General features: G+C 43.4%; 2 protein-coding genes across 4 annotated transcripts in view; both read left to right on the forward strand.

The window, feature by feature from the left end:
- flrt1a (fibronectin leucine rich transmembrane protein 1a) overlaps positions 1-10,975 on the forward strand; it is a 30,035-nt gene extending 19,060 nt beyond the window's left edge. The window contains exons 2-3 of one of the 2 annotated variants that reach the window (XM_029848925.1): positions 543-723; positions 6,745-10,975. In XM_029848925.1, coding sequence (XP_029704785.1) covers positions 6,834-8,879 — 2,046 coding nt within the window. In that variant the 5' untranslated portion in view covers positions 543-723; positions 6,745-6,833 and the 3' untranslated portion in view covers positions 8,880-10,975. The remainder of the gene's footprint in view (positions 1-542; positions 724-6,744) is intronic. The other variant, XM_029848926.1, reaches the window with a different exon arrangement.
- A 9,928-nt stretch (positions 10,976-20,903) lies between these two features.
- zfpl1 (zinc finger protein-like 1) lies at positions 20,904-24,106 on the forward strand. Of its 2 annotated transcripts, none has more exons than XM_011611434.2 (8): positions 20,904-21,079; positions 21,572-21,679; positions 21,916-22,027; positions 22,146-22,339; positions 22,575-22,653; positions 22,737-22,913; positions 23,044-23,167; positions 23,244-24,106. In XM_011611434.2, exons 2-8 carry the CDS (start codon positions 21,578-21,580, stop codon positions 23,428-23,430), a joined length of 975 nt encoding a protein of 324 aa, XP_011609736.1. In that variant the 5' UTR covers positions 20,904-21,079; positions 21,572-21,577; the 3' UTR covers positions 23,431-24,106. The 2 variants fall into 2 exon arrangements, with proteins under 2 accessions (XP_011609736.1, XP_029704718.1); XM_029848858.1 differs by lacking the exon at positions 20,904-21,079 and adding an exon at positions 21,105-21,401.
- The last annotated feature ends 508 nt before the right edge of the window (positions 24,107-24,614 follow it).

The raw sequence follows: 24,614 nt of genomic DNA on the forward strand, positions 1-24,614 counted from the left end.
TTCGTGTCTGTGTTTGGTCAGAGATGTTGGGATTCAAAGACTTGAAGGTTTTTTGGGAGGAAAACACCAATAATGCGTCTGACTTCGTGGATGATGAAGGTGTTGTTGCTCAGATACGAGTCTCACCTCCCTGCATACATCTGTGCAGGGCTCAGCTGTTGGAGACGGAAGTCCACGAGTCCTGTGGTGAAAATGATATTTTACCTGACACAGAGCAATTTTTCAAATTTGATTTAACAACTTAATGATGGTCGCAGTCAATAGAAGGAGAGGAAAGCGTTTAATCCGCTGCTGTCTTTGTGCTTTCAAACCTGGCGCTTGAACAATTGTTCTTAATGTGGACCGGAGTTAGTATCATAAGAATTATTTTAAATAGCTCATGTTTTATTGAAGTTTGATGAAGAAAGACTAAATCCTCCAACGCCCAAACCAAGAGTGGAGAGAAAAGTAATACAACGGATGTTTTAAAGAGTTTTAAAAAAAAAATGAAATCACACTTTTGCAACATGATAAAACAGCTGATCTGCTCCCTTTCTTCACAGACGACCGATCTGAGGCCACTTTATTAGCAGGAGAACAGAAGAACAGACCTGCACACCCCCTCCTGCCTCAGATCCACAGTTTATGGACTGAGAAGAGCCAAAGGAGACGGTTCACAGATGCCGAAGGAGTCCTGAACAGCACAGATGGTTGTTTCCTTCCCCAGCAGCCCCACTTCAACAAGTACACTTTCATTCTTTATTCTTTATTACTTTCCTATTCCACAGTTAACATTTATTATTATATTTATATGGGTGAAAAAATAAATTTAAGGCATCTTACAAAATTATTGGTGGGAGACAAGAAAGAAAAACATATCTGAAGTGTATAGGAATATATTTCAATTGCAGAGTGGCAAATAGTGGCTGCTTAAAAAGCAATGAGGTAAAAATCCGAAGATGAAAAACAGCAATAAAACCGCTGGCAATGAAATGAAATATTGCACCAAAAAGCAATTAGAAATGGTAATAAAAGCCTAATGAAATGCTGTGAGTTGGATGAGTTTTATGAAGTTATGACCGAGCAGATTGTTTAATCAATTTTCTGTCAGTATTTGTCTGTGCAGCTCGTCGTCTTATTGACATTCGTTATTCCACAGGATTCAAAGACAAGGACACATTTGGTAGCAAAGCAGCATTCACGACGGCCCCGGTCTGAGCAGTTTATGAGGAGGGAGGGAGCTGGGGAGGGAAGACGGGAGGGAAGAGTTCTGGGCTGCATTTTCCTGACGTACTTTAGACGTCTCCAGACAACAGCACGTCAGGCTGCAGGAACCCGCACGGTTGAAGTCGGAGTCAGGCGTGCACAGTGTGCAGCGTCGTCTCTGAGGACTGCATCTGTTTAATCTGCCGTGTTGAAAAGGAATACGGACGGCAAAATGCAGAAAAAAAAGAAAAGAAAAAGAAAACCAATCCCCCACAATTCGCTAAACTGAATGTTTAACAGCTCAGGGTTGACGTTTCCTTTAGAGGAGGTTAGCATAAAGTGAATTGAGCAAGATTTCGTTTCCTTTTGATTCAATTTGGGCACTAGATCATGATTATGATGTAGCAGCAACAATGAAAACTGGGATTTAGATGAGAGCTCTGCCAACCATGAATGCTGAGGTGCTTTGTTGAATCAGCAGACGTCTTTTAGGCGTCCTGTTAGAAGGCGAGCTGAAGCATGTTTTGGTTCCAGAGTTAGTGATCCGATGTAAAAATTGGTGTGTGGAGGTTGTTGTTGAGAACATGGCGATCCAAGGAGCTGACACAGAGATGAGTAATATTGCAGGCTGACATCACCACAGCCAAACTTGAAGAAGAATGTTTGAATCAATTTAAATGTGTGGACATCTATATGAGGACAGAACAGCTCACGCTGACCTCAATCTCCACTCCACGCCTTCACTCTCCTCTGGTGCGGATCTCACCCATGAAGTCAGGCTACAGTTTAAATACGTTTCATCGGCATAATCTAGAACACATAATCTACAATCTATCGCTAAAGGATTCCAGACTTGATAACCAGTGGAACACTGAGTGATGAAAAAACACCTCACAGTTTAGCTGAATTATTAACACATCGTCCTACTTCTTCCATCTAAAACAGTAGCATGGAGATTTCAAGTAGTGGGAAAATGGCTGACAACGATAAACCGCGAAGGGGTATAAACAAGACAAGATGACAGTAAGCTGGAATAATTCATTGTCCATCTAAGAGACAACAATAAACACAGGTACCAGTCGTGTCTTTTCGACATTCGTTCTGTGTTTGCTGTCTTGGGCGTCAAGTGGAAGACCTCCAACTTCCGTTTTTATGCGATTACGGTCGTCAATTTTCTGTTGACGAAGCAACAACAGCTGACATGAACGTAAAATGTAACCACGGTCCCAGAACAACAGAAGAAGAGGTGCGGATGGGGGAGTTTATCACGCGTGTGAAGGGAAAAGATCAGACACCCAGAAGCACATATCTTTCTCACAGTGTTAGCGCTGAGAAGGTGGACATTCTCAGTTTTTCAGAGGTGTTGGATCTCCTGGGTGGCTGCCAGACAGCCCCCTGACAGATACTCTATTGATGTTGGACTATTTCCTCGGCTGTTTTCTTCTATTTCTCCCTGATGTGGAGGTTAATTTTCACCCTGAAAGCACAGCGTAGTCATGTGACTCAGCTCCCGGGGCCTCAGCCTTCTGTTTATATAGCAACTTGTCGGGGATAAATTCAAATTTAACCAATTAAGCTAAAAAAAAATTGCTCCCTCTTCCTCTCCCTCAAATAATAATAATAAAAAAATCCAATCAGAGCCCCAACTGATGCGTGACAACCACAACCTGACTCCCGCCTCAAAGGCAGGAGATACATTTGCCTTTGTAAGTCGTCTGTAAAGGCATCAAATCGGTTTTCTCAAATACAGATGTCCCGCAAACTTTTCGCTTCCGTTTTATTAATTTGCTCCGACATGATAAACCTACAGCAGTGAAAGCAGTTCAATTGATTGGAGAAGCCAGAGGTTTTGATCAAAGACTGTATTATGACCGCTGACACCGCTCGACACCTCTGAAGTTCATTTAACCAGCCTGCCAAAGCTGCTGCTACCTCACTGGATCCCTGTGAGAAGGTGACAGAACAACAATGCTTACAAATATGAAAGCACACAGAGCAGATGTTACATTAATCAGCAAAGAACGCAGTCAGAAATTGTGTATTGTGTTCCAGTCATTGAAAAAAAAGACACTCATGCTAACGGCTTTGTGAGGCTACACACGGCATCGCTGTCAGATAAATGCTAAAAGTCCATAATTCTGATTAAATAAACAGCCTGTTGACGTAAATCAATAGTTTAATCGTGTGCTACCCGGGGTGCATTTGTGGGTTGCCCGTTATGTCAAGAAGGCTTTAAAGGCTCTATGTCAGACGTTAAACAAAATTATGTTCTGACTCGAACATTAACTGGATTTCAAGAGGTCAAAGGTGAAGGCCATAGCAGCATTTCGTTCAGCCCCAGGAGCAATGCCTTCAGATTTGAATTTGCATTTGCAACAAATTGTCAAATTAGATTTATGGAGGTCAAAGGTCGCTGCAACAGCATGCCATGTGTGTAGAAAATATGAATAAAACCCTTAAATGAAGACTTCGAGTGCCACCAGGCTACAGCTCTCCCATCTCCACCGTCTCCCAGCTGTTGTCCACTTTGAGGCAACATAGAAATGGGCAGTAATAGTTTATTTTAATTCTATTTGGAAATTTTGATTGACCTTTCCTGAAAATACTTTTGCTTCAAATCAAAATGCAGCAGATGTTATATTACAGACAACTGGAAATGAAGAGCATCATTTTTTTAGGTGGAAAGAGTAATTGTGGAACATCTTGTTTAAAAATGAATTGCTCTGTTCTTTTTTTTAGGAGATTATAGCCCACTTTTTATCCTCGTGTTTTAATGGATTGAAGATTATAGTACATTATTACAAAAACCGTCTCTTAGTGACAAGAAGTACACACAAATGAAACCGCAGTGACATCAGTGATTAACCACAATAATGAAATCAGGCTTTTCTGGCTTCTCTTTTTGTGTTCGGTGTTACTTTGGGTCCCTGGTCGTGCTTCTGTCATCACCATTAGCATCATGTGCCACATCATCCTCATGTCCAGTTTGTTCCACTAAAACAGGCAGAGAAACCTTGATAAGCTCTGGGGCACTATCGTCTCTTCTCTATCATCATTAAAGTGGATTTTCTCAAACATCTGCAGCCCCGTTAGTCAGCCAAAATCCCGTTATCCACATTTCCCAGTCCAATCTCCCTGTGGGGGTGAAATTCAAAGATCTTGCTCAGAGCTTCTTTCTGTCGTTCTCTGCCTCTCTGGTTTGGCTTTTTTTTCATGTAAATCGATCCAGTCTTGGGCTCCAGCATTAAATTGGGGTTGTTGCCGTCCTGTACTCTGCCTGAGGCGACTGGCTGTCTGGCTAACACATTAGCCCACATGTCTGCTTTACTGCCCTTGACAGATAACTGAATAGAAGTCTAGCGCTGGATAGATCGTCCCCATATGGGTTAATGCTCCCAATGTCATTGTGCATGGGTAAACAAACACATTCAGATGCAGAAATATCTATGTAAAGAGCAGTCTGATGGCCTTTGTCAGAAGAATGAGCAACCACGAGGCCAACAAAGGTCCTGAAATGACTGCCTGTGAGTCTTCAGAGCACCTGCTTAATCCGGAGAATTGCAGCTCAATATGCTCTATTAATCCCTGTGGCTCCCCACAGCACTTCAATCTCACACCACATCTACTGTATGTTGTTTTTGAAGTGCTGACCCAAATACCCCAGTGTTCAGAGTCAATGTGGCTGCCCCTGGGATTCAGAATCATCCATTCTTTAGCACCACTCAGCCTTACATACAAACAGTGATAGTAAAGTGCCCTCTCAGTTCAGCCGGCTCATAGGTTGTGGCCACATCCAACTGTACAAGCACTTAATTTTCAATAACTCCAAAAAAACGTTCCTAGCAGCTCCAAACTGAGACACATTTGTGTCGTATGTTAACATAAATGAACACTTTATACTCTAAAACATGTCGCCAATCACCAAGATGTGTCTTTTGTAAGGTGTCGAGTTTTTCATTAAAGCAAAAAACAACCCCAAATAAATGATGTTCAGGGTAAAATACGCAATTCTTATTCTCAAGTCATGCTGTCGAGACTTTCGTGCACATTCAGACATCATGATTTCACTTTCGCTGTCATAAAAAATGAAATAGTTGTCTCGGAACACACAGCTTACACATATCACTGAAAGGCGGGTGTAATGGACACAGCCTCCGTGTTTAGGATGCTGGTGAAATGACCGATGTGAGCTTTTACTCAGTGGATTCTCTTTCTAAAAGGTTGCCCTAAATCATAAACAAAGTAGAGAGTCTATGGCTTGTGTACTTTATAAATCATGACAATGAATACTGAATAAAGAATGAATGTAACAGCATTTGAGATGGGAATGCTTTGTGGCTTAGCCTATTTAGTTTATAAGTAGTTTTTTCATTGTTTCTATAATGACCTCACAGAAATTATTGTAAGCACGTATATAAGTACACTCCCGGCAGAGTTGTCCTTTATTTGGAATGTATTCTGTGGTGTTAGCAACTCTCCCAGGAGTCTTGCAATCTGCATAAGATCCAACTGGCTCCGGCAGATCACCTCGGATTTGTGAGGAAAATCAATAGTACAGCCTAACTATGTTTGCAGCCGTGTGGGCCTTAATGCTCTGACTAATGGCTCTGGTTATTGAGGACTGTGATAGGCTCAACTTGTGCCTTTATATTTCCCAAATCCCTGCAGTCAATACTGCACTCACTGTCGTGGCGTCCCTCCTCTGATGGGTAACAAAAGGTGCTGCCGGTCCGGTCGAGTTTAGCACGTTAGCAGCACGATTGGAGTCACTGCTAATAATTCATCAGCTGTCATTTTCTTTCTACTATACTAACAGTTTTGGGTTTGTTTGGGGTTTTTTTTTTGCAAAACTGTTTAAAGTGCTTTATTCAGTTGGATGAATCTAAAAGAGGGTGATGTGATATGTGAGGACGTTCAAAGGGTTTTTAAGCTCACGGAGATGAGGGCTAAAATGACAAGTTAAAGAATTTCTTTCTCTTTTTAGAAACAATGTTCCTTGTTGAAATGTTTCTTGGGCTCTGTATGGCCAATGCAGCCATCTGCTGGTAACTGCTGCAGGAGTTATGGAGCCTCTCAAGAGCTCCTGAATAATTTAGAAGTGAAGAAGACTGTTTTTTATTTTTTTGCAAAGACCTCAATTGTTAATGTATGACTGGATTCATTTGTTCTAAAGTTGCTTTTTTTTCTAAGCATAATATCCACTGTGCTTTGAAAAATCTGGTACCTACCAGGGTGAACTCAAGTGCTGGCTGTGATCTCACATCCTGTTGGCTGCACAGTTGCAGTGGCAGGATGCTTTAGGGGCGGTGACAGGGATCCTTACAGATCCATCCGTGTTGTACATCTCCCTAACACCTATTAATTATTTAGAAAAAAAAACATTATGACGAAATAAAGGACGCCTGAACTATTTACACATTGTCAGTGTAGCTTGACGATGACAAAATGATGTAAGACAAGTAAGCTGTTGTGAGAGCTTGTGTAATTTTACCTCCATTTCACCTTCTGTCTCCACCCACTAGTGCGTCAGTGCTGATGATATTCCTCTTTCTCTTCCAGGGTGGAGGTCACAGAATTCCAGCTCAGTGCATTGATTGGAGGATTAGCAACGGACCGAGAAAACTAAGACTGAGATCCTATTTACCACAATGGAGCCTGAAGCTGCAGCTAAACTGAGGGCTTTGCTCCTTCTGTCATTTCTTTGCCTGACACGTCGTGCTGGAGTATTCCAGTTTGCTGCTGCCACGATACAAGGGTACATCGGAGAGAGCGACATGTTGTGCCCGTCTGTGTGCAGGTGCGATGAGGACTTTATCTACTGCAATGATCGTGGCTTGAGCTCCATCCCATCGCTGCCTCCTTCTGCGTCCGTCCTCTACCTTCAGAACAATCAAATAAACAACCCCGGCTTGCCCACATCCTTGGAGCACCACCTCGCCGTCCGTGTGGTCTACCTCTATGACAATGAACTGGATGAATTCCCCCTGCACTTGCCTCCGTCCGTCCGCGAGCTGCATTTGCAGGACAACAACATCCGCACAATTCCTCGCAGCGCACTGGCCCGAATGCCGTTATTAGAGAAGCTTCATTTGGACGACAACTCTATTTCTACCGTCAGCATTGAGGACCAGGCCTTTGCTGACAACCCGCGGTTGCGCCTACTCTTCCTGTCACGCAATCACTTGTCTAGCATTCCCTCGGGATTGCCAGCATCACTGGAAGAACTCCGGTTGGATGATAACAGAATTTCCACCATCCCGACCCATGCCTTTCGAGGCCTAACCTCACTTAGATGCCTGGTCCTGGATGGGAACCTTCTGGCAAACCAGCGAATTGCGGATGACACATTTTCCCGCCTTTCCAACTTGACTGAACTGTCCCTAGTACGGAACTCCCTCCAGACCCCGCCCATTAACTTGCCCAGTGCCCATCTGCAGCGGCTATCTCTACAGGAGAATGCCCTGACTCACATGCCGCGTGGTTCTTTGGATGGCATGCGTAGGTTGCAGAGGCTGGACCTGTCAGGAAACAACCTGACCACCCTCCCAAAAGGACTGTTTAAAGACCTGGATGGCCTTGGCCAGCTGTTGGTGCGAGGTAATCCCTGGCACTGCGGGTGCAATCTGCGTTGGCTGTATGACTGGCTGCATGGCCGCGGTAACACCATAACTGTCAGAGGCCTCAACTGTCATGGACCTGACAGGGTCCGAGATATGGCTTTGTTAGACCTTGCCAGTGAGATGGAGGAATGTGATGTCGTGAGGACGGCAGGGAATAGAGATAGAATAGGCGGAGGGGGGACTGATAGTTCTACCACCCAAACGCCACCACAGGGCTCTCTGTTCACCCTGCGTTCAAAGCGACCTGGCTCGGGGCTTCCTGACTCTGGCTTAGACTACACTCTCAGCAGCAGCGGCGTGGGCAAAAGTCTGGCTCTCAGTGTGAAGCCCCTCTCTCACAACAGCGTTCGTGTTACCTGGAGTGTGGCTCAGCCCAGCTCCTCCTTCAGGCTTAGCTGGCTCCGTCTCGGCACTGGGAATGCTATGGGGTCAATTACAGAAACACTGGTCCGGGGGGATCGTCGAGAGTACTTGCTTACCTCCCTGCAACCACGTTCCAGCTATATCATCTGCATGGTGCCCCTGTCTGCCAATTCAGAAAGCAAAGGGGCAATTTCTGGAGATGCGGACTCTGATGAAGCTCAGGTCTGTGCAAAAGCTGAAACGTCAGACGTCACCCCATCGGAGGAGGAAGATGGAGACAAGTCAAAGCACTTGACAGTGTTGCCTCTGGCAGGAATTATAGGGGGAGCAACTGCCATTGTATCATTGACTCTTATTTTCTGCGTATTCTGCTGGTACGGCCATAGGACTGGACACTTGTGCCCCCGTGACCACTATACCCGCAGCAGCTCTCGCAAAAGCAAGAACTACGATGATTACATAGAATCAGGTACAAAGAAGGACAATAGCATTTTGGAGATCCGTGGCCCAGGCTTCCAGATGACACCTATGGCAGCTTGCCAGCCCATGCAGCCTAAACCTTTACGAGAGGATTACATCATTCACACCATATTCCCGTCCAACGGCACAGGCCTGTACAAAGGTGCCCACCAGGTCTCTAATGCTGGACACAGCACCAACCGTGGATACAGAGAAGGAGGAATCCCAGATATAGACTACTGTTACACATGATGTAGTGTAGCAGGTCCGACCCACGGTGTTATTGCTAAACTGTATAGATGCACAATTTCCCTTCGCATGGACACTTCTGAAGCACCCCTCTGTGCCTTCTTCCTCTTCTGGTCTCCCATTCCAAACGACTTGCTGTTCAGTGCACTGAACGTATCCTGTGATTGAGTGGAACTGAAACCGGGTGGGAAAAGTTCACTGCAGGAATCAGTGGCAGTGCCCCAGGTGTAAACGCACAGCTGACTGTTTCCTCCACCGTCTTAGTAATGGCCTGTGTATGTTTTTGTTTCAGTACTTTCCCTGTGACAGGCAAACTGAGAATGTATTCACAAAAAAAGGTCAAGCTAGAGACACGAGTGCAGAGGTTTTCTTACCCACAACAGAAACTACAACCAATTTCAAAGAGATGAAGACATAATGAGAAACTGGGATTTCTGGTACTGTTCCCTGCTTGCTATCCATACATCAAGTGTAGTCTCATCAAGTCATCGTTATAAATGCCTCAATTACGCTATATTGATGTGCCCTGCCAGCTATCAAAGGAAAGGGCTTTGTAATGCTGTGAATTGTTCTCTTTCATACAACCCAATAACCACATGTCTTAAAGTAGGCTTGTTATTACCTTATTCAGTAGCTGGAAGGGTGAAGATCTTATCAGGGCTGGCGAGCCATGGTTTATACCTCTCAAGTTCATTCACATGCGACTGGTATTGTCGTGCGGCGTCAGACACGAGGCAGCACAAGTGTGTAATGTAGATACTTTACTTAGATACCGACTGGGCTGTGTTTGGAAAATTCTTTGCTGTTTTCTTTATCAGTGGTTTGTTTAGTATTGCAATCCTGCACAGCTATCTTTATCTATTTATTTTCTTCCTTATGTGATGTCCTTTGTCTCTGAGGTTGTTTGTCATTGCTGTTGATGCCTGGTTTTGATAAAGGATTTGTTGATGCTTACTGACGAAATGATGAGAATTGAAGAAAATATCCCTTTGGCTGTCTTCAGGTTCACATTTTCTTAAATTCAGCAGAGGGCACTCTTAATTACATGTGTTTTTATGATCAGCCTCCACATTAAAGGCTAGCCTGTCCATTGTTTTGGTGGAAAAAGTGGAAAAAATCTCACCCTGAACCCGGGACTTCTGTCGCTAACTTTACGTTGCTAAACAATTCCTTTACCGATAAGCTGATAACGGCATCAGTGAGGACACCAGACTGGATGAGACCCATTTGTGGACACTCCTGGGTCAGGAGGACGCCTTTGAAGTGAACTGGTAAATAAGATGTAACCCGGGACGAAACCGCAACACTGTTGACATGCACTGTGGAGCAGCATCTGAGCGCGGTTGGCTGAATTGACTGCTGGGGGCAGAGAAGGTGGGGGTGGTTCCTCAGCGGAGGGAGTTCATGATGTTTGTTTTAGCAATGTTAAAAGGTCTCCCCTCATTCCACCTCTTTTATTACTGAGCAGTACTAAAAATGTAAATGTATTAGCACTTAGCAGCGCGCAGGGATAAATGACAGGTATGCAGAGCTGGAGGAGACAAAAACATCTCCAGGCTGTGGGACTGACTTGATGAAGAAAAGAGAATTGATGGCTGTGGTGCGGTCGTGTTCACCCATGCATAAATCTATTTGTCATACCCTGCTTCTTCCCTTGGGTTTCATATTTTCCATCAGTTGTTTACTGCTGTTTGCCTCCAAAGGGGAAACCAGTTCTGCTTCCTTGACCGTTTTGTCTGCTAGAGTTTTACAATGGTGTCAGGCGAAATGTCAGTGGAATGTATATTTTCTCTCACAACTTAAGAATGACTGGGTCAACCCAACAACTTGACTCGCTAAGTCTGTTTTTGGGAGAGTGTTCACATAGTGTAATTACTATTTTACAGAGGCTCTATTGAAGACACGTCCATGCTCATCATTTGTATAAATAAAAACATGGCAACAGCCACGTGAATATTTTTTTTTTCCTGGTGAAATTATAGAAGCTAATGGTGCCATAATTTTGCGTACAAAAATGATGTGAACCTGAGATATGTGTGGAAATTCCTTTATGAGTTCATCTTCAGAGGGGATCAATAAACGTTTTATAATCTTGTTATTACTGAAAGCTCTCATTTCACATGACGCCAGACGAGAACATTTTTATAAGTGACGGAGGTATTGGCAGGGGATGAAAACTCAGCTCCAGAAACTTGCTTGAGCAAAAACAACAAGTACGTGCGCGCTGTTTTCATTTCACCGAATCCCTGGGAAGCAAAGGGATTAAAACTGCCAAATCCAGCCTGGGGTCCCTAACGAGCAAAGACATGCAGGAGCTGCAGTGTCTGACATTATGTTGACATGAAGCCGGAGAGTCCAGATGGGAAACTTGATAGTTCGGATGAAACGTCTGAATTAGCCTGTGAGTCTGAAGCTGAGTGATATCGAGATCGCGCCCTAACAGCCTGGGCAGCACTCGCAAGATGAAAGTTTAGTAGTGATGGGTCAGCTGCAAACAAAGCTCCCATCTGAGAGACAATTTGTTTACTCCTTGCAGCGGCCATCCATCTTTTTTAACTGCCACTAATTCCTGATCAGGGTGTTGGGGAGTGCTGGAGAACATCCCAGCAGTGATTAGACAAGAAGCACGGCTACGTTCAGCTCAGCCGCCCATCACAGGGCACACACACACACACACACACCTTTCACTTCCACACACACCGCTTTAATCGGCCCAATGTCTGTGTGTATGGGCTGGAACATGCAGATCCATCTTGCTTTGAGGCAACAGGGCGGTTCGGTGACGTCAGCAGACTGCAAGGACATCCAAGGGCAAGGACGTGAACTAAAAAGATAAGACAATTGGAGAAGTCAAAGGATTCGAGTGTCAAAGGATGTTTATTGTCAATTTTTCCCACAAAGACGGGGATATACAGAAGAATCAAGAGGCTGCTTCACTCCCTATGACAAAACAAATAGGAAAATGAAAGTAGTAGTGAACTAAAACGCTTTTAAACAACCAAACAGCAAAATGACTCCTAAGTTTTGAGGTGTTTTTTTATTTTCCTTATTATTTACCTTTTCTTTCACTTTCCTTCACCAAAGTCCTTTCCTGGTGGCTCCTACTGAGGATTAATGGAGTGATGTGAGGGCAGCAAGAGAGGAGAGAGGAAATGAGGAAAATGTTCTAAGAGAAATTGAGAGTATTATCGGAGGTGGGGCATATCAGGCAGCAGGAAGACCTCTGTTAAAAGGCTCTAATTTATCATTGCTTACGCAGAAATTAATCAAAGGTCCACCTTCACAGTAAGAATGAGCCAGGGGAAATGGTGAGCAGCAAACAGCCCACAGTTCAATCAAGCAAGGAGTGAGGAAATGGAAATAAGGCAAATGAGAAACAGCATAGGTCACTTCTCATCACAATGTCACTGAAAGGTGCCGCCATCACGTGAGCACCGGCGCTCGACAACCATCTCAGCCTGCAGAGGCGACAACAACAACTGTGGGCAATACAAATGCATCATTTGTTGACTGCAAAAGCCAGATTTTCACTTGTTTTACTTCCTCTTCAGTCCAAATAAGGCGTGATAAACAGTGTGTAGCCCAAAGACCAGCCAAAAGGCTCCATCACAGAACATTTTGCATTGTCATTACGAGGAACCTTGATTGAGTGGAAATTCAGAGTCAAGTGTGTAACGGCGACCAATTCTCCAGCAACAGAAGGTGACGGGATTATCACGTCCTCAGCATGCTGAAGCTTTAAAGCAACTTAATTAACTGTACTAGCTGTGAAACTGCACAGGCTGTGCATAAAGTAAAACTTTAAATGAGTAAAACTCATATATTTTATAGATTCATTAAAGACAGTCTTATAGATTTGTAATGTTTATTCTTTGAATTCTGATGACTAAGGCTTACAGCTAATTTAAACCCTAAATATATCGTCACAAAATGAGAGTAAGACAATCAAAAAACAACGATTTTTGTATAAACGTCATATAAAGTTGGCCACCTACTGTTGTAATCATCACAAAAAGTTCACCTTCAAGTACATTACATGAACTTCTTTTTTACTTTCACATACAGTTTGGAGACAAGGACCGAACTTTTACCCCAGTAAATTTGTTCTATAGACATTAATGATATGGAAATTTGCATGATGCAGAAAATGAAAACGAACACATTTCTCACACGTGCACAGATCAGATCCTTTACAGTTTAACATCGCCTGCAGGATTAAAGCCCATAATAATCCCAAATGTCTATTAAGGTTTTCTTTATCACGCTGTCAAATCACAGTCATCTTTGGCCCTAATGGGATGTCCAAAAAGCATCATAAATATCTGGGGTCGTTTCCTGTTCGTTCATCTGGTGACCTCAGAACTCTGTTGTGATTGGATCAAGAACGTGGTGTAACTTCACAAAAATACCCTCCTCAGTCTTGGGGGCACTTCGCCCTGACTAAAGGGAGGCACAAATGGAAGGGGAAGAGGAGCGCTCGGTGCATCATGGGAACCTTCTATGATGGAGCACCGCTGCGTTACTGTTCTGTCATGATGCCACCGGAGAGCAGAAAATGTTCTTTTGGTTCGGCCATTTTCCTCCTGATGCAGCCCATGAAAAAAGAGGCCACTCTGGAGTCAGACATAATCCCTGCCCTTGAGGGCACTAGCTGAGCTTGTTAGCTAAAGCCCACTGGTCCGGCTGCGGCTGCAGAGCAGCGTTCTGCATCGCTGGGCCTCATCTGCAGTAGGCACGTGCACAACATGTCCTGAAACAGTAGGAATCGAAAGCCCGCCTCAGCTGTTAGAACTCTGTTTTAGAACTCTTCAATTCTCTGATAAGTGGTGCTGCTGTCACTGTGTCCAGAGATCCGTCCGTCCCAGGTTCTCAGGGGCACTGCTGCATTGTGTGTTTGTGGTGCGTGTGCATTCCTGCTCTATTGAATGCAGGAGCAATTTACTCCAGAGGTGTTTCAGAATTTCTCCCAGGAGAAATGTTAGTGAATTACTGTTGCCGCAGTCATTTACAGACATAGGTAGCTCGGCATCTGTGGGGAGTGCTCTATTCATTCTGAAGTGGATGTAATCACTCTGATGTGGCTCAAATTACTGAGGTGGTGCTCTAAGAAGGAACTAAATCGCATTTGTAGCCAGGATGTTTCACAATTAGATCAGAAGAAATGACTGTTGCATTTGTTCAGAATGGGCTGGGATGCTAAACGCACCGCACGGTCACGTCAACCGCCCCCACCCCAACAATAAGCTAATGTCACTCTGAGAAGTTGCATGCTGACTGGATTGTGTGCAACGCAACCACTTGTGTTATTGTAAGAAATAACAATGGGCGTAAATCAATCATGTTGCTGGGGTCTGTTCCAAGAACCAGATTCAACTTTCGTGCTTTTTCTTCATGGCCTTCACACACTCTGGCTCCGACGGAAACGTTCTGTAAAATGCAAATTTGATTTCTCTATATGTGTTTATCACTGCTGGTCCTGCTGAGGTTTGAGGCGAGGTGGAGCAGATTCCAAACAAAGACCAGAAATGTGCACGAGGAAGGGGCGGAGCCAAGTAGACGCAGGTGAGCAGCACAGGGTGGTAAAAGAAACACTGCAAAAACAGCGGGCGCGGACCATGAAATCCACTCATTATCCCATTTCTGGAGTTATCAGATTATTCGCATATTATGTAATAGGCTTTATCAGATAACAGCAGTAATCTGATAAAGCTAATTAACTCTAACCAACACTACAAAGACCTTTGGACTCACCTTTATAAATATTTCCATAATCCACACAATCTTCCCTATTTTCTATCTGCCAACCTTTAATGTGAGCAAACATTTGTATTTATGCACAATTAACGTGTTTTACAAACCTTTAACAATTAAACATCTAAGATAAGTGATGTATTTGGTGTTAGCATCAATGCTAAAACACTAACAGGAAAGTGAGTCTTTGCCAACGTTTGAGCTGCAAACAGCTGTGAAATGAGCTCTTATGTTCTCCACATCTGGCCCAGCAGAAACAACATCACTCATCACTGATGATGAAGCTGCAGCGTTATCGATCACCAGGCATGCCTGGAGGGCCTGGAAGACTCGTAAGTCTCGCCTGTTACTTTTAAACCAAATGTGTGTCTTTGGCAGAATTTGTCTTCTAATTTTCTCCGCTTTTTATCTTCAAACCCGAGCTGCTACCAGGCTGTGACACGTGCATTGTTATGGAAAATTTGCAGCGTCTAGTCGTCTTAATCTCAAGGGTTATTCTGTCCGCGCTGCAGATCTGGCAGCGCGTTTAATCATCTGAGACACGAGTGGTGCTGTGATATTGTCGACAAAGCTGCTCTGATCAAACACCTCGCAGGTAGGTGGCACTGACACGTCCCTTTAATGGCTCATCTCCCTCCGCTCCGGCGGAACTCTTAAGCAGCTCGGTTTTTAGCTCCCGCTCTCAACAGTGTGGTGGGAACGCTGGAACCTGGAGCAGGTATTAAACCAGCAGCTGGTTGCTACCTGCCTGCTGGACTGACATTGAAAGGTCAAGAACAATTTGAGCTCGGTTAACCCGAACTAGCCAGAGCTGCCGGATCACAGATGGCTCGCTAACTCGCACAGCTGCTGTACGCTGCGATCGGATCGAGCGTTGTCCTGCGGCTTCCTCCTTCTGGATCAAAAGACTCCATCCTCCCTCCACAAAAGAAACGTAATCCCAGATAATGAGGTAGGAATGGTTTATTTTCACCGATCGGAGGATCAACTTGTCATCAGATCGCCGATAGATTGTAAGGAATGTTAGATTCCAGATCATGAGAACCCAGTCATCAACACGATTCCCAAGAACAAGAGGACCAGGAGAAGATGGAGCAGAAGAGACTCTCTTTAAGATCAAAATCGCTCGTGCTCTGCGCTCGGCTGCAAGATGCAGAGTTAAATCTCAGGCTCATTTGGCTTAATTAATGCTCACAGCAACAATTACACGGCTTGCCTTCTTTTTAAGGAGCTTCGGTGACTTTTATGCTTTCTGGGCATAAAGAAGAGTTCACCTCCAGTGTAAAACAGCACCATGACAGACCTGATTTCATTCATTAACTGACAAACGAGCAGCTTTTGCAGGCACCCCAGTTTCCTCCCACAGTGCAGAACCAGAACCGCGTTCTCCAGTGCCGGACTGGTGACCCGGCCAGGGATCTTTCCACTCACACTGTGGCTGCTGGGATCGACTACAGATTGACCCTAATTAGCTCAAACTAATGCGGTTAACAGAAAATGGATGGATGGATGGATGATTTAATGAGAGCAATTCTATACTATCCACATTTTACAAGGTGATGTTTACATTAATAATAGAGAACAAAAAGAATTAAATAAAATAATGATACAATTTTCCAACCAGCGTTTGTAGCTAAAAATCTAATGTGCCTTGAATCTGTTAAATGCTAATGTCAAATGTTCAACCCCGCTGGCCTGTAAACATGCAGCTTAAACCAGCCTCAGCTATGGCTGCATTCTCCACGTCGCTCTAATTAAAAGATGAAGATCGTTAGAGATTAACTGATGATACCCCACAGCATCAGCCGTTGTCTTTTATCGAGGTTACATACTGTTGGCAATCAATCCGAGCCGGGGTGGAGCCCGCTCTCTGATGCTTTTTACAGGGTTTCTAATATTTCATCATAGGATCTTCATGAGAGCTTTATCTTGTACTCGCCGAGAAACCACCGCCAGAGAGTGTCAATTTAATTTAGTGTCTCATAAAGCAAGGCCCTTGGAGATTTTAATGGTGATTGTAGACCATCCAGATAACCAATAAGAATGGAGTGCTGGCATAGGGAGGAGATCTTCCCTCTGCATGGTTTCACTCCTCTGCATGGCTTATTTGACGCAATGTGGAATATTACAAAAACTCCTCCTCCTCTCACTGCTACTGTTGCTGCTGCTGCGACTACTACTGCTACTGCTACTACTGCTGCGACTACTACTGCTACTGTTGCTGCTGCTGCGACTACTACTGCTACTGCTACTACTGCTGCGACTACTACTGCTACTGCTACCACTGCTGCGACTACTACTGCTACTGCTACTACTGCTGCGACTACTACTGCTACTGCTACTACTGCTGCGACTACTACTGCTACTGCTACCACTGCTGCGACTACTACTGCTACTACTGCTGCGACTACTACTGCTACTGCTACTACTGCTGCGACTACTACTGCTACTGTTGCTGCTGCTGCGACTACTACTGCTACTCTTGCTGCTGCTGCAACTACTACTGCTACTACTGCTGCGACTACTACTACTGCTACTGTTGCTGCTGCTGCGACTACTACTGCTACTGTTGCTGCTGCTGTGACTACTACTGCTACTGTTGCTGCTGCTGCGACTACTACTGCTGCTACTGTTGCTGCTGCTGCTACTGCTACTACTGCTGCAACTACTACTACTACTGCTACTGTTGCTGCTGCTGCGACTACTACTGCTACTACTGCTACTACTGCTGCGACTACTACTGCTGCTACTGCTACTACTGCTGCGACTACTACTGCTGCTACTGCTACTACTGCTGCGACTACTACTGCTACTACTGCTACTACTGCTGCGACTACTACTGCTGCTACTGTTGCTGCTGCTGCGACTACTGCTACTACTGCTGCAACTACTACTACTACTGCTACTGTTGCTGCTGCTGCTACTACTGCTGTTGCTACTACTACTACTACTACTAATAATAATAATAATATAATAATAATAATAATAATAATAATAATAATAATAATAATAATAATAAGTGTGGATACAGGTGTCAAAATTTGACCTTTCCCCCCCTTTCATTACTTTGAATGAAAAGCCATGTATGCGCGTTGCATGTTTTTCATGTGTCACTGGTGATCTTTCATGTCATCCGTCCCTCTGCTGTCTGATGGAGACCGTCTGAGTGCTCCAGACCTCTCAGGCTTTTACTGGATTACAGCCTCCAAAATTAAATACAGGCACGTGCAACGCTTGGGAGGAAAACCGAGGATTTAGAGGAGGTTGGGGTGATATCGCTGTTTCTGACCTTTATTGGGAGCAACATGGATGAGAGCATCCCTCTAAACACACACACACACACACACACACACACACACACACACACACACACACACACACACACACACACACACACACAGGAGCCCCCACATACATTTCCCCGTATTGATTAGTTGGGAAAAAGGGTTGAGGTCAGCAGGCATACGTCTGAATTTCTTTCTCTCTGTCTCTCACACTCCATTTGTCTCTGTCTGATTCAATACTCTCCTTCCCCCATCAGGGGGCCATGCTTCACCCACAGATCTGTGACTCCCCCCCACCACAGCCGCCAGTGCCTGACCCACTCTCGCACTCTGCGTTTCTTTTTGTCCCTCTCGCTTGCCCTTCACTTGACATACATAAATCAATCAGTCGGTCCCGTTTCATTCAGGGCCTGATGGATTTGCTTCTGAGCCGCCGTCCTGATAACACAACAGTGTAATTACATTTCAAATTGGATGACGTGGTGATGACTGTCGATTTGATTTCGCTTGATTTTCCCGGGGAACGCGCAAATGTAAAAGAGAAACAAACAGGCACAAATAGAGATCATTTGGTTGCCTGAGTTGACTCTGAAATGTAGAAAATACTTTTCATCTTGGGGAGCCGGACCCCTACTGAGGCGCCAGATTGATTTAGCCACATTCTGCAACCAGGTATCACAACTGCCTTGTGCTTTATATTGTGCTGCTGTTAGATAAGATGGATGCCTGAGACATCCAAACCAGACTTTTATCAAGTTTTATTTCTCACAAAATAATTATTTAGCAACAGGGTCTGTAGCTGTTATGGTTGGATTGATCCGAAATCCAATTATTTTATGCACTGCGAAATTAAGATTGATGTGTGCATGACTGCTGTGAAAATCAGGCAACGTGCAACTTGCAATGAGATCTTTGGAAACAGATGATGCCCTGCCAGTGCAGAGAAATGCTGCTTCTCCCTCAAGATTGACAGAGCTGCAGCTTCCATGATGAATCCGAAGTACAGGTTGTAGCATTTTCGAGAGCTTCTGCTACAGTATATTAAAGGCAGCCTGCTTAAAAGATATATCCTCAGCGCCCCTGATTTAGAGTCAATCCCCAGCAGGAACATCAGAGAACAGACTCATTTAACAAGTCGTGCCTGAATCTTAACGCTCTGCCTCACAGATAGAGCTGATAGCTGATCGATAGTCGCCAGACTCAATCAATCACTGCCCACCCCCTGCTAACCTCGCTTCAGACCTATAGCTGCATCAACTCCAGGGCTGATTTGTCCTCCAGTGTCTCTGTCATTTGTCTTTGCATTTCCCGACTATCTGATGGCTCTGGTGCGTTTCAGATGCCCTTTTCTCGCGTCCTTACCCCCCTCTGTGATTTATACCTGTCCATGCTCATCACCAAAGTTCATCCTCATTTAGAGGCAGGCAGCGATCTGAAGCTCTTCTGTCTGAAATGTTCTGTGTTCTTTGGGTTTTAGGATCAGGAATACATATGCAGGGTGTGTGTGTGTGTGTGGGGGGGGGGGGGGATTTGTGTGCAAATTAATTCAGTGCATTTTAAATTTTGAAGGATGTAGCCTTGAAGAACTTTTCATCCCTGCTGCATAATTTTATTCATGCATTAGAGCTGGTCAGATGTACAGAAAATGTTGGACTGCAGCCATTTTTTTTTCTTTTTCTGCTTTTCCAATTTCTGATTTGACTATCATTTGTTTCCTCCACAGGCAATTCCCAGGTGCACTGAACTGTGAACGGGGAAAAAAGTGTACCCTCATTCTGAAATCTATGCACGGACATTTACACACATAAGCATGCAAGCCTACCGCAAAGACAAAAAGTCATTATTATGGATGAACAGGCAGCAACATGCCCATGTCGATGTCATTGCTATGCATTAAAAAAAAAAAAAACTGCTTGTGTTTGCAGCAGTGAGCATTTCTTATCTCGCAACAGCAGTAAAATTTTAGGTTTAATGATCATCTGCTGTATTTACAGGTCCTCTCAAATGCTTGACAGCCATTTGTTTTCATACTTAATTCATTTGCTGCAGGATCCACTCAAGTCAGACCCAATGATTTTTCTCACAGTGAAAATATGGGCACAGGCATCCGAGCATGAAAACAAAGGCTGCACCACTTTCACAAACATCTGTTCTTTTGCGACATTTCCCATTTGTAAAGTCATGATTGACAATTGCAGTTATTGATTTTTCTTTTTTTCTTGTTTCCTAAATCACATCGTTTTCTCTCCTGCTGATGAGGGACCGAGCTCTGGGTTTGTAACAGACTTCAGCATCAATTATAGCTGATACCTCATATCAGCTATGATATGCAGCACCCCCTCTGCTGACTAAACACATTAACTGCAGACTGATGCAAACCCATTAAAGGAGCCGAGAGCAAAACCAGCAGCTGTTTCTGCTGATGTTTTGTAAGGAAACAAGTAAATATGTTAGATGAAATTGTTACAGCCCAGGGCATTCACCATAAACATTAACAGAAAATTACACAGGGAATGGATAGGACGACAGAATACAAGGAAACTTTCTGAAGACATATCATCAGTCATTTTGTCTGCAGAGGGTAAAAGAGGTTTCATAAAAATAGCCTGACATTTACTGTGCATCAGAATACGGTGTGATCAGTTATTATGCTGCACTGGTCAGTATCCTTACTCACGTATATCAAACGCTCACCTAGAAGACTAATACCGTTAGGTATCCCGAATAGGTGTTTTGAGCACTTATTTGATAATTTGTCTTGCTTTGTCTTGCTTGTAAAATTAAAAGAAAGTGATGTACATAGTAGTGTTTGGGATCATAAACAGCGCTTTTCCTTCTTGAGAATGTGCATAAATGGATGAATAGTGAGCTATATGCGAAACGATTTATTATATTATCTTTTTAAAATAAAGGTGCCGTTATCGGCAGGGTGCTGAGAACACTCCAGCCCTGTAGATGGCAGAATGACGTAACTGATTTAAAATACGCACGAAGAAGAACAGAGACAAGCGGAAGAGACGTGGCACATAAACACAGAGAGGGAGTAAGCAGCTAACTTTTCCAGTGACAGCTCGTTCGAGAACCTCTGAATTAATTTGATAACGACTTATAAATGAACACACAACACTGCCTGAGACGGAAGGACCTTAAATAAAGTCCATGTGAAAGGTATAACCTATAACCGTTCGTTTTCATTTGAACTTCCTCAACTCCTCTAGCTAAATTAGCACGCTAGTGCTATTCCTTAATAACTTCCGGCTAAGTGAGCGGCTAATGTTAGCTCATATAACCTGTCAAACGTGTTACCTTTTACAGGAGACGTTGTCAATAAAGTTAGTTTGGGGTAAATTCTGCTCAACACCGCTGTGATTTGTTCGATACTATGACACTATAAATTTCCTACGAGAATAGTTTAAAGGGTACGCGCAGAACGTATATATCACGACAATATTATTCAGCGTGTCCTGCTGGTTCCACTCATACCCACTTGGTAAGCAACGAACTGAGCCTATATTATCTTGATTGTGACAATGTGACAATCAGGTTGATTTGCTTTCCTTGTTTTTTATCCACTTTAACTATTTAACCACGGTGTCGGACTGTACACCCATTATTGGTCACACGACAGTGTTATCCAATGCTTGTTGTCAACCAACACAGGCGGCGATGGGTCTCTGCAAGTGTCCGAAGAGAAAAGTGACCAACTTATTCTGCTTTGAACATCGTGTTAATGTGTGCGAGCATTGCCTCGTCTCCAACCATAACAAGGTCAGTGCATGCCTCAGTTTTAGTAGTTTTATGTAGTTTTATGCTGGTCCTGTCTATATCATTAAGGGTTTGGATTTAGAACCACACTACACAAAGCCATTAGGAACATATTAAACGTGGCTTCATATTTATAGAGCTCTCATGTTGTCCAGTTGATATTTGCCTTAGTTTCTGCTTTGCTGTTATTTTGTGTTTTAATGATGTTGATTTGTGCATTTCTGCCTGTTGTCCTTCAGTGTATAGTCCAGTCTTATCTGCAATGGCTTCAGGACAGTGATTACAACCCAAATTGTTCTCTGTGCAATGATCCACTGACAGCTCAAGACACTGTCAGACTGGTCTGCTATGGTGAGATCATCCAGTTACTTTTTATTGAATGCGAATGTGTAATGTCCACAGTTAATGTGATGAAAAATTGCTGTGCCCATCTGTAACCCTGTCATGAAACATGTTCTTCCCTGTCCAGATGTTTTTCACTGGCACTGTCTAAACAATTTGGCATCTCGACTGCCCCTCCATACGGCTCCAGCAGGATACCAATGTCCTGTCTGTCAGGGTCCAGTGTTCCCCCCTCCTAACCTGGCCAGTCCAGTTGCTGATCAGCTGAGAGAGCAGCTGTCATCTGTCAACTGGGCAAGAGCCGGTTTAGGGCTGCCTTTGGTAAGAATCTGTTGAATTAAATGTTTTTTTACTATGGATGACAGAATAACTTGATGAAATCAGGTAAAAATCTATCTATCTATCTATCTATCTATCTATCTATCTATCTATCTATCTATCTATCTATCTATCTATCTATCTATCTATCTATCTATCTATCAAATATTGGTTGTGTCTAAATGATACCTGGATGCAGTTTTGTTTGATACATTAGATATATTGTGATCAATAACAGGTTGAGGAATCCATTGGGGTCCATGAGGAGACCACAGCGAATGACGTCACAGATTATACTGACTGGTCAGCTTATGAAGGTGAATTTTAGTATTTACTGTTCTATTTTAAGCATTTTGTATCAATGTTAAGTGCTATTAAGAATGTCTTTTTGTTCCTGCAGCACAAGAACAAAGCAGCATTTACCCCAGCCATTCTTATAACGCCAACAGCAGCCCAGCACCACCTGTTACCGCGCAGAAACAGGAAGATCATGCAGGTTCTCGTGATAACGGGACCCAGGAGCAATCTGTGGTCAACTTTCCCACTGGCACTAGTGACACAATTACAATACACTCAGGTAAAGCTAAGAAAAACTGTAGATGTGCTTTAACTTTAAAATCTAAATTTGTCTCATTGTCTTCCTTCACATGTAGATTTTAGTTGACTTGTGTGGAAAAAAAAAAAATTAACTTTTTCTTGTTGTTCAGCATCATCACCAAGAAAGATTTACGACACTCGGGACAACAGTCACAGCTCTGTCACACAGATTGATTTTGATGACGACAAATACAGACGACGACCAGCTTTAGGTTGGTTTGCTCAGATCCTGAAGTAAGTGTTCTGTTTTATATCTTAATCTTCATACAAATCTCGTAGCAGCTCTGATTATTTATTTATGTATTTCCAGAAATCGCACTGGTGGAAAGCGGAGTTCTTTGTCATGGAAACAGAGGGTCTTCATGCTTCTTCTTGTGGGAGTTTTGGGATTCTTTACTTTGATAATCATCATGGCGAAACTTGGACGAGCCTCTGCTGGCTCAGATCCAAATTTGGATCCTCTTCTCAACCCCAACATCCGTGTGGGCAAAAACTGAAAACAAGCATTAGTACTTTCACTCTGTTACACACTACAACCCTGAGCGGCACTTGTGCTGTGCTGTATATTATTATCCCAGCTGGGGGCGCTGTTTATCCGAAACACAATGGAACAGAGAGACACTGCAGCCCAAAATGTGCATTTGTTGGTTTTATTCATTTATGCCCGGCTGCAGGAACAGACTATCAATTTATGGAATCACAAATTTTAGTTGTGATACAAACAAAGGTGACCAAGACGGTTCATACCGCCAAACATTCTGTAACTGTTGCTTTGTCGAGACGAATGATTGAGAGGGGTATTATTTATATTTTCAGTTACAGCTAGTATTTGTGACTTTTTTTTCTTTAGGTTTGTTTGAGAATAAAACACTGGCTATATCGGGGGGGGGGGATCTTTTGCTGGCAGAAAAATAATTGAACTGTAAATTATGTGGAGATCTAAAATAATGCCTGAATTGATAACAATTCTTGAACAGATTTGAAGGCATTTTGCTTCTCTTTGTAGAGAAGCTCAGAACTGGAATCAGATGTAACCAACTCATACAGTAGTGCTTTATGGACAAATCTAAAACTGAGTGCTTTGCTTTTAGATTTGCAACACTGTATGTACATTCTGTTGGTGTTTGTTGATTGCTTATTAAATGGGAATATTAACAGGTGTCATTATTACGTTTAAACCAGTTGAATTTTTGACTTGACAAATAACACAACGGCTTTAGTTCTTTTGGGAATGGCATCGATCCTTAAACTGAAAATGTTCTTTTATGACATCGAGGATGAAGCCTGATGAAGAGACTAAATGGTTCTTGGTCATTTCTCCATTGACCTTTGGCTCCCCCTAGTGGAGCATCAAGCTACCTGACAATCTGGGTCTTTGGAATTAACAGACTTCATTATAAATGAGTAGTTAATAAGACCCTCAGTTTCAAAGCCAGTGATCATTATAAGGAAACTCAAACTACTTTTTAAAATAAAACAAATCCCTTCAGTTTGTCTTTATTTGGTTTGAAATTGTAAAAGCCACCATTTGTTTTTTCTTTATTAGATAAAAGTTCTTGACAGATGGGATTTAAAATCTCACAATTTCAGGGGTTAATAGCATGTTTTGACCTTGAATGATCCTAATCACCCTGCTGTGATATCTGGAGATAAACATTAGAGGGCAAAAATCTGCTGTTAA

Source organism: Takifugu rubripes, chromosome 15 (genome assembly GCF_901000725.2).
Source record: "Takifugu rubripes chromosome 15, fTakRub1.2, whole genome shotgun sequence".
Classification (NCBI taxonomy): domain Eukaryota; kingdom Metazoa; phylum Chordata; class Actinopteri; order Tetraodontiformes; family Tetraodontidae; genus Takifugu; species Takifugu rubripes.

Excerpts from the sequence above, each read along its gene's own strand:
- zfpl1 (XM_011611434.2), top strand. The coding sequence starts at position 21,578 with ATGGGTCTCTGCAAGTGTCCGAAGAGAAAAGTGACCAACTTATTCTGC. Across the intron at positions 22,654-22,736 it reads TGACTGGTCAGCTTATGAAG|CACAAGAACAAAGCAGCATT; the intron begins GTGAATTTTAGT and ends TTGTTCCTGCAG. Across the intron at positions 22,914-23,043 it reads CACAATTACAATACACTCAG|CATCATCACCAAGAAAGATT; the intron begins GTAAAGCTAAGA and ends CTTGTTGTTCAG.